The sequence below is a fragment of the Microtus ochrogaster genome, chromosome 2, assembly GCF_000317375.1.
Source record: "Microtus ochrogaster isolate Prairie Vole_2 chromosome 2, MicOch1.0, whole genome shotgun sequence".
Taxonomy (NCBI): domain Eukaryota; kingdom Metazoa; phylum Chordata; class Mammalia; order Rodentia; family Cricetidae; genus Microtus; species Microtus ochrogaster.
In genome coordinates, this window is record NC_022010.1 from 66,122,914 (window position 1) to 66,132,888 (window position 9,975).

The window sequence follows — 9,975 nt, forward strand, 5'->3', positions numbered from 1 at the left end:
AAAAAAAAATAAATAAATGTACTAAACTCTAACATACAGAGAAGGGTGTGGCTTCAAGTAAAGATGATGCTTATGAAGATAGCTTTCAGACAAGTCCAGAGTATTTCATAAAAAATACCTGGAAGAGCAACCTAGATTGAAGAAATACTATAGAAAAACATCTAGAGATACCAAATAATGCAATATGTCTAAAGAAAACTTAGCAACTCCCTAAAGTTGAGTTACAGAGTTTGAAATCTGTGGGTGATGTGAAACAGCCATGAATGTACAGAGTTTTACTTATAAGTGACGAATGCCTTTGTTCTATTTTGGGTATTACAGTCATGAGTACCTTTGCGTGTTCTGTAACTATAGCTTGCTTTTTAGATTAGAAGGGGAAGAGACCAGGCAAGAGAATAGTATTTAGGAAGCTAGTGTGATTCTTTTCAAGACAGGGTTTCTCTGTGTAGCCCTGGCTGTCCTGGAGCTCACTATGTAGACCAGGCTGGCCTCGAACTTACAAAGATCCACCAACCTCTGTCTCCTGAGTGCTGGGATGAAAGGCATATGCCACCACCACCTGGCTAGCTAGTATGATCCTTCATTTACCTAATTTTTTGCTCATGAGAAGATATTTTTAATACAACTGGACTTAATTGCTTATAAATTAAGAATTTAATTGACATCTTTAAAACTATTAGAGTATTTCTGTAGAGCAATAGACAGTGCCTCTGTTAGTTGACTCCGTTCTTCTATACCTTTCAGTTAAACTAATTGTTTTCTTGTCCTGGTTTCAGATAACAAAGTTGTTAGCTGTAAAGTCAGAGGATGTTCTTGCTCAGTCACCATTGTCCAAACTCAGAGGCTCAGAATGCTGGAAGTTCCCCAAGGGGGTAAATTCACGTTTAAAATATATTGTTTTATTTGATATGTTTAAAATATTTTAGTAAATAAGTTTTTATTTTCTTATGTGTTGCTTTCGATTTTCTATGCAATTAAAGATTTATTGTAGCTTATTTCTAATATATGTTAGAATAGAACCTGGAGATTAGGATCTTTGGTTTTCAGTTTTAAGTGTACCTTATGCATGCCTGATTTATGACCTTATAATGGTGCCAGGTATGGGTTTTATCTTGTGGAGTGAGATTTAAAGTCCATTAGAAAGTGGTTGATTGCTCCCATGATGTTCACGCCACTATTGCACCAGTGGACATGTCTTGACAGGCCAATCATTGTAGCTTGTATGGTTTACAGCTCGAGAAGATTTATCAAGATTCTCCCCTCTCTGCCTCGTTACCGCTGCCAGGGATTGCAGTAGAATTCAGGATTCAACCAAACGAGCAGAGTCCAGGTGATGTTGCACAAGAGTGTCTTACGAGCATTCTGCGCAACTCTTATTCTAGATAACTCCAAGTTCCAAGCAGGGACAGAGAAACAGTGAACAATATAGCCTGGTTCTCATCACTAGCGCCAGATGGGCTCAGATGCAGAAGCTTCCATGGCTGAGGGGCTGTTTGCCTGATGCCCTTGAGCATGCTAAACTGATGAGGGGGGAGGGGAGGGAACATCTTACCTGTGGCATTCCTTTGGGAGGCAGAGGCATTCCTTTGGCAAGGGGAGTAGACAAAGTTCTCTGGGAACAGAGTTCCCACAGCAGGATAGTGTAGGAAGTCTGTCGCATGGTGGCTAAGACTGATGGTTCCTGTTTCTTCCGATAGTGTGCATAGCACCGTCCAGCACTATGAAAGCTGAATAGGAAGGGATGAAGTGTCCAGGTGGTACCAGCTTGATTCTGCCATGTTCTATGATTCAGTCGTGTGGTGTCTTCAGTAATAGGTGTTACTGTGGAGTCTGGAGGATAACCACGAGCAATGGCAATGCCAGCAGTGATTTCTTAGCCTAAAGGAACAGATGTATTGCAAAACTCTAAGGCTCAGGGATCATTATGGAAAAGGGGCCGAAGCCAGAGGTGGTAAAATGACTACAGGAGACATTGGCAGAGCAGGGCAGCTGCACATGGGAGCAAGCTCACAGTGGTTATGGCAGCATGCAGAAAACCTGTGCAGGCCCAAGCCAGACCAAATGCCACCAGCATGGTCAGAGGAGTTGGGCACACAGTCCTACCCCTAGCTGTGGAGCTATTGGGAACTGTTAGCTGCTGGAAGAGGGAGAAAGAACATGGTAGCAAATGTTTGCTCTCTTACATAACTGCTTTTCAATTAGACTCAAAAGCTAAACAAATGGTTTTAAGAAGAAAGTGACCCATGCTGGGTATCCTAGACACCAGCCATGGTTGTGAGGGTGGGTCTTCTGGAAAGACCAAGGTTAGGGCAGGAGAAAGCAAGGGAGGTCTACAGGGTTGCGTGCCTTTGTAGCCTCTAGAGGCCCTATCACCTGAGTACCCTTCAGGAGTCATTTTTGCCATCAAGCTAGCTGAGGCCTCTCCTTGTGTTTCTTCATAGTCCTCCCATGGTTTCAGCTAAGGACCAGGAATCACCAGTGTCTTGAGGACAGCTGCTGAGGGGATGTCCGTGGAAGCACAGTCTTGCTATGCAGGTTCCAAACACACACTCCAGGACAGTCTTGAGCACCTCTTATCCTTATATCAGCCTGCCAAGTAGATCATAGATGGGGCCAGAGGCTGCTTGTGTGCAACTGTGTGGTGACCTGACGATTACACATGGTTTTGGTTCTCCAGGCTTGAGCATCAAACCTGAACCACCTGGGCTGGCTCTAAAGATTCCATAAAGCTTCAATGGAGAATTTTATATTTCAGGTCCCAGACCATGTTTAGAAAAGTATTATGTTACTGAGTTACAAAGCTGGTCATGGTCCAAGTTGTTTAGACAAAGGTCAGCTTCAATGACGATATCCTTAGGTTTTCCAGAGATATCCTTTGTTTTAAAATTAGTGTCAAATTCTTTTATCTTTCAGATTGGCAATTGTGATGCCATATTCTTCTTTAATTGCTCAGTTCTCTGTGTTAGTCTCTCCTTTGAAAGAGGTGACACTCAAGCATCACCCTCAGGGGGAGTGTGGCAACCAAAGGCACCAGCTGTACAGGTCATCTGTATAGGATGGTTCTGGTGGTCCTGAGGCATATCCAACCCTGCTTTCCTGGCTTATCCCAAAGCAGCTGCTCCGTATTTGGGTAGGATTGTGAAATGTTTCTGGTTCCCTTTGGAACCACAGCTGTGGACTGAGTCACCAGAGCTGGCTGCCAGAATCATCATCCAAAGTGCTAGATAAACAGGATACCCCCAGATCATGGGGGCGGCTGCCATTTTTATGCCCCCTCAATCATTTTAAGAGTTTAGTGACACTTCATACATTTTTGTTGTTATTCAACTATCAAGACCATCCATCCTGCAAAATGAAACATTGTACCCATTAACTAATAGTTCCTTGGGCTGGAGAGATGACTCAGAGGTTAAAAACACTGGCTGATTTTCCAGAGGACTCAAGTTCAATTCCCAGCACCCACATGGCAGCTCAAAACTGTAACTTCATTTCCAGAGGGTCTGACCCCCTCACACAGACAGACTTACATGCAGGCAAAACACCAGTGCACAATAAAATAAATAAATCCTAAAAATATAGTTTCTTACTGTCTCACCTCAGTCTCACTCCTCTGTCTATAAATTTGGTTACAATAAGTACGTTATTTGAATGGAACTATCCAATATTTGTCCTCTTATTGCTGCATTATTTCACTTAGAGTAATGCCAAGACTCGCTCATATTGTAGCATGTTTCAGAATCTCCTTCATTTAAGAAAATGTTTGAAAACATGGTCTTACCATGTGACTAGGCTAGCCTGGTACTCGTGACCATCTTGCCTTCACTTCCTTAAATGCTGGGATTACAGGTTATGCCACCAGACTCAGAAGCTTCCTCTTTCTGTAATGTAAGGCTTACTGTTTAAATGCCATGTGTTTACGTGTAAATAATATGCCTCATTTTGTTTAACCTTTCGTCTCTTGATGCACATTTGAGTTGCTTCATCTTTTGAATATTATGAACAATTTTACTACAAGAGTATGTACAAATATCTTTTAGATGAAGTGTACGTAAGTCATTAAAACTACATCTGAGATGATGCCACATGTTTTCAAAGAAATTGCTGATGGGCTGGGAGATGGCTCAGTGGATAAAAGCGCTCTCTGTGCATGCACGAGTACCAGAGTTCAGATCTCTGTGTCCCTCGGAAGAACAGGAGTGATGTTTCATGGCCAGAGTTGCAACTTTGGGGGAATGGGTATAGAACAGCTCTTGGAGCTTACTGGCCAGCCAGCTTAACCAAAATGCTCAGTCTCACATTCAGTAAAAGTCACTTTGTCTCAAAAAGAAGGTGGAGCACAATAGAGAAAGATAGCTGGTCATGCACGTGCACACAGGTGTGTGCATACATACTACACCATATCTCCTGCCACATGCATACATGCATGCTCACATTCTCAGGATAAAGTAGTTATTCTTATCATCATGACCATTTTTGAATAAGGAAACAAAGGCCAAGAGAATAAATAACTTATGTGCTTAGGTCCACAAAATATATTAAACTTCTTTTTATCCTTTTATTTTTAAAACAGAGTCCCATGTATCCTAGCGTGACTTAACTCAGTGTGTAGCTGGGGGTGCCTTGACCTGATCCTCCTGCCTTCACTTCCTGAGTACTGGAGTTACAGGCATATGCCACTATCTACTAATAAGCCAAATTTTAACTTCTAGTCATAGGAAACCTAAACCCTGATGATGGGTCTTGTTATTTCACGTATAGCAATTCACAACGAATCACTTTTAATTTTTTCTAATTGTTATAAATGTATTCACTTCATAGACACAGCTCTTATTTAATCTGGCCTGTAGTAATTGTGCTATATCATATAACATATTTCAAAATGAAGTAATTAAAGCATACATAGGTTAGCCCATTGCCTTGTGCGTACAAGGCAATGTGTGCATGTTAGGCAAGTGTTTTACCTCTGAGCTACTCCCTTAACCCATTACCACTTCCTTCTAACATAGCCGCAACTATTATTGTTATTTAAGTTTTATAATCTCAATCTTGATTTCTGATTAATGTTAATATTTTAATATGTTTTCTTATAGTTTTAGTATATTTTTATATTTCAACTCTTGGAAAAAGGCAGTATTTTGTAGACTGCATTTAGTTTTCTCTCTGTACTATTAAGAATGTGGTTCGGGGGCTGAAGATTTGGCTCAGTAGTGAAAAGTAGTAGATGCTCTTGCCCAGGGCCCAGGTTTGATTCTAAGCCCCACGTGGCAGCTCACAACCATTTGTAACTCCAGTTCCAGGGTACCTGACACTGTCTCCTGGCCTCCTCAGGCACCAGGTACTCAGTGTAACTCACAGACACACATGTAGACAAAACACTCATACACATAAGATAAAAATTAATAAGCAAAAAGGAATTGGACTAATTGTCTTAAATATCTAAGTAAAAATACAAGTACCCTTAATCACATTATTATATTTTTTGTCAATTTTTTTCCTTAGTGGACAAGAAACCTAAGAAATAAAGTCATCTGTCTAGACCACAAAACCAAAAAAGGTGTCCATGGGCATCCTGTCACTTCTAAGGCATCACCAGAAAGGTAAGATAGGTATTTATGTGTAGGATCGGTTGATACAATGCATAAACAGTGTGAACAGGAATGATTATTTGATGCTTGTTGAGTCTCAGTTAACATTTAAGGTAGAAGGGTTTGAACTCAATGTCCTCTAAGATCCATGTAAGATTTAACTTTCTGTGATTATTGATTGTCTTTGCTAATTGTTTTGTGCATCTTGATAAGCTTTAGCTGACAATGTAAGGATTATAGGCTGATAATAATTTTTTAAAAAATTTTATGTTCATTGGCAGTTTGCCTGCATGTCTGTGTGAGGATGCCAGACCCCCTGGAACTGGAGTTACAGACAATTGTGAGCTGCCATGTGGGTGCTAGCAATTGAACCCAGGTCCTCTGGAAGAGCACTCAGTGTTCTTAACCACTGAGCCATCTCTCCAGCCCCTGATAATAATTCTTGATTCATATTTGTCATCAGTGGTTTAAAAGGGACACCATTCAGCAACTCTTGTGTCTAGGTAGGCTCTTCATCCTCCAGGGATAGGTTATGTCATATTCCCAGGGTGACTCATGCTTAGCTGGAGGGAGTCTGCCTAGTGTGTCAGGAAGCAATCACATTACTGAAATCATTATAGGCAAAGGAGCTGTCGTTTTGTCTTAGGGTTGCTAACTAGGCTTCATCATAGGTTGCTATAATGGAACACTGTGACCAAAGCCAGCGTGAGGAGGAAAGGGCTTATTTGGTTTATGCTTTCATATTGATGTTCATCCTTAAAGGAAGTCAGGGCACAAACCTAAACAGGGCAGGAACCTGGAGGCAAGGCCTGATGCAGAGGCCATGGGGTGGTAGGTACGGCTTACTGGCTGTTCAGCCTGCTTTCTTATGGAACCTAAGACCACTTGCCCAGCCGTGGCCCCACCCACAGCGGGCTGGGGCTTCCCACTCAGATCACTAAGAAAAATGTCCTACAGGCTTGCCTGTAGCCCAGCCTTAGGGAAGAATTTCTCAACTCAGGCTCCCTCTTCTTCAGTAACTCTAGCTTGAGTCAAGTTGACATAATATTAGCCAGTGTACGATGGACTTTGAAAACCTGCTGTAGCAGATGTGGGTCTCAGGTACATCCCTGGAATGTCAGACCTCTTGAACTCTGTGGCAGTGAACAGTAAGTAGTTAGCTCTAGAGTTTAAAATGTTCTTGGCCTCAGCCTCATGATTAAATTAATCCCAGTTGATAAGATAACCCCTGGCCAGCTGCTTCTATCACTGCCTCCGTGGATCCTCTCTGTAGGGTGTTAGCTTTCTCAGTCCCCCACGGTAGCACAGTTTTTACGTGCTAGGCTGTCTTTCAGGATGCTGTCTGGCAGCACTCATCAGATCAGATAGTAGAAAACTGGGACTTATCTTTGTCCGAGCTCTGTCTCAACCAAAACTTGCCACTGGGTTTGAGACTTGTGAGGGCTATGCGCTTGAGGGTAGGATTGCCCATCTCTCAACTTTTGGAAGTGATTTCTGCTTCCCACCCCTTGCCAGGGAGCCCAGATGACACTGTGTTTACCTTACTTCTCATCTGATTGTTGTCCGTCTTTTTTCCCACACCTTTCTGATGTTTCATTTCCTTTCTGGATTTCTGAAGCTCTTCTTCTCTTTCTGAATAGAGTCTGTTATTTCTTTTCTTTTTTCTTTTTTGGTTTTTCAAGACAGGGTTTCTCTGTGTAACAACCCTGGCTGTCCTGGAATTTGCTCTGTAGACTAAGCTGGCTTGAACTCACAGAGCTCCACCTTCCTCTGCCTCCTGAGTGCTGGGATTAAAGGTGTGCGCCACCACTGCCCAGCAAGTCTCTTATTTCTTATGCTGTCCTTTCTTGGCTAAAATGAAGGTAGCTTCTAGCCCACTATCTTCTCTATATTCCCCATGTACTTCATTTTGATAGTAAGATAATTTCTCTCTCTCTCTCTCTCTCTCTCTCTCTCTCTCTCTCTCTCTCTCTCTCTCTTTCTGACAGGTTTTCTCTTTGTAGCCCAGGTTCTCCTGCCTCTCCTCCCAAATGCTGGAATTAAAGGTGTGCATCCATGCCTGGATGTGAGTTAGTTTTTTTGTATTTATTTTGTGTGGGGGGCAGAGGTCAGAGAGTGCATGTGAAGAACATGCATGCTGCCACAGTCTCTGTGAGTTCATATGTGATCAATCCTGCTGTGTTTAGAAGGTCTTGTTTCCATGGTGTTCTCTATTCCCTTGGCTCTTACTTCCTTTCACAGGGTCCCCTGAGCCCTGAGATGAGGGAATTGATAGATACATCCCATTTTGAACTGAGTATTCCAAGGTCTCTCACAGTCTGCATATTGTCGAGCTGTGGGTTTCTATATTTATTTCCCTACCTCCTGCAGGAGAAATCTTCTCTGATGGCGAGCAAAACACTGGTCTATGAATATAGCAGAATGCTCTTAGGAGCCATTTTATTGCCATTTTCCTTTAGCAGAACAATAGTACTTCGCTTTCCCCTAGGTCCCTGGCCTATCTAGTCTCAGGTTAATGGCATCTGAGCACTGTTGGGGATGGGTTCCACCTGTGGAGTGTGCCTTAAACCTAACCAGATACTGGTTGGTTATGTCCACAAGCTGGTTAGTGCCACTGTTGTACTAGTGCGTCTTGCATGCATGCCACCATTGTAGACTGAAGTGTTTATAGCTGGTAGGTATCTACCTTGTTTCGGTGGTATGCAGAGTAACTTGCGGTACCACAAACACTAGTCAGTAGGGGTGAAAGCTCTAGTTGGGCACCAGCTCAACTTCTCTGTGTTGAGTGAGTTTTGTAGGCATTATCTTTGGCAGTAGGGTCTTTTCTTCTTCTTTTTTTGTGAAGAGCAGCCAATGGCCTTGGCAATAGCCTGGATTGTTTAGGGTACCCGTGGGGCTTTGACCAACAGCTCAATTAGATGTAGTCCATCTGGAACTAGAGGCTTCATTTGGTGACGAGAGATGTCTAGTTGGGGTTCCATCTCCCTTTTTATTTGACAATTCCATTTAGATCACCTGCATACATGTCTATATTTTAGGAAGTTTTTACTGTATTAGGTTTCCATATGACCCCTCAGATGGTTCTTAGTTTTAGCTGTTTCTCTTTGTATTCCCTCCCTGGCCCTCTTTTTCCCTTTCCCTGTCTGTTTGATTCTTCTATTTCATCCCTTTCCTCCTCCCAATCCTTTCATATCTATGTATTCTTTTTTTCCCTCCTGGGGTGATCCTACTCTCTCCGCTTGTTCCTTACTCTACCTAACATCAGTGGTTACATGGAACTTAACAGCTAACATCCACATATAAGTGAATATATATCATATTGTCTTTCTGGGTCCAGGTTACTTCACCCAGGATGATTTTTTTTTTTAGCTCCATCTATTTACCTGAGAATTTTATTTTTTTAACAGTTGAGTAATATTATATTAGGTTAATATACCACTTTTGATCTTTTTTAACAGTTGAGTAATATTATGTTAATATATCACTTTTTCTTTATCCACTCAGCCATTGATGGATGTATAGTCTGTGTGGTAATTTTAAAGAAAATGACCTGAGAAGGTGTGGCTTTTTTGGAGTAGGTATGGCCTTGTTGGAAGAAATGTATCATTATGGTGGTGAGCTTTGAAGTCTTCTATACTGAAGCTACGTCTAGTGTGACAGTTGCCTCTGCTGCCTGAAGACCAAGATGTAGAACTCTCAGCTCCTTTTCCGGCAGCATGTCTTCCTGCATGCTGCCATGTCCTACCATATCCTGTCATGATAATGGATTTAATCTCTGAAACTGTAAGCCACCCACAACTAAAATTTTTTTCTTTATAAGTGTTACCATGGTCATGGTATCTTTTTACAGTAATAGAAACCTTAACTAAGACAGAAGTTGGTACCAGGGACTGGTGGTATTTCTGTGATAGGCCATGTTTTGTTGGAGAAATTTGGACCTTGGGAGTTTGGGTTATGAAAGCAGTGGAATACGGTAAGCACTGCTTAATGGGCCATACTAGTAGGAGCATGGAAGACAGTGGAGAGTGATTGAACAGTGGGGGCCTGGTTCAGGATGTTTCAGAGGAGAATTTAGTATGTTGCCTAGAGATTGTTCTTGTAACATTTTGGTCAAGGAAAACATTTAATTGTGGGTGGCTTACAGTTCAGAGGTTTAGTCCATTATCATCGTGGTGGGACATGGTGACATGCAGGCAGACATGGTGCTGGAGAAAGAGCTAAGAGTTCTACATCTTGATCCGCAGGCAACAGGAATTGAACTGTGTGTCACACTGAGCATAGCTTGAGCAAAGGAGACCTCAAAGCCCATCCCCATAGTGACACACTTTCTTCAACAAGGCCACACCTACTCTAACAAAGTCCATCTCCTAACAGTGCCACTTCTTTTTTT

The 9,975-nt window shown here is 42.1% G+C and overlaps 1 protein-coding gene and 1 pseudogene across 1 annotated transcript in view; one reads left to right on the forward strand and one right to left on the reverse strand.

Annotated features, from left to right (window-relative positions):
- Positions 1-5,004, reverse strand: part of LOC113455444 — a 24,922-nt pseudogene extending 19,918 nt beyond the window's left edge.
- Positions 1-9,975, forward strand: part of Senp7 (SUMO specific peptidase 7) — a 110,039-nt gene that overhangs the window by 28,945 nt on the left and 71,119 nt on the right. The window contains exon 4 of the mRNA XM_026787658.1: positions 5,500-5,597. Within this exon, the coding sequence (XP_026643459.1) occupies positions 5,500-5,597 (98 nt within the window). The remainder of the gene's footprint in view (positions 1-5,499; positions 5,598-9,975) is intronic.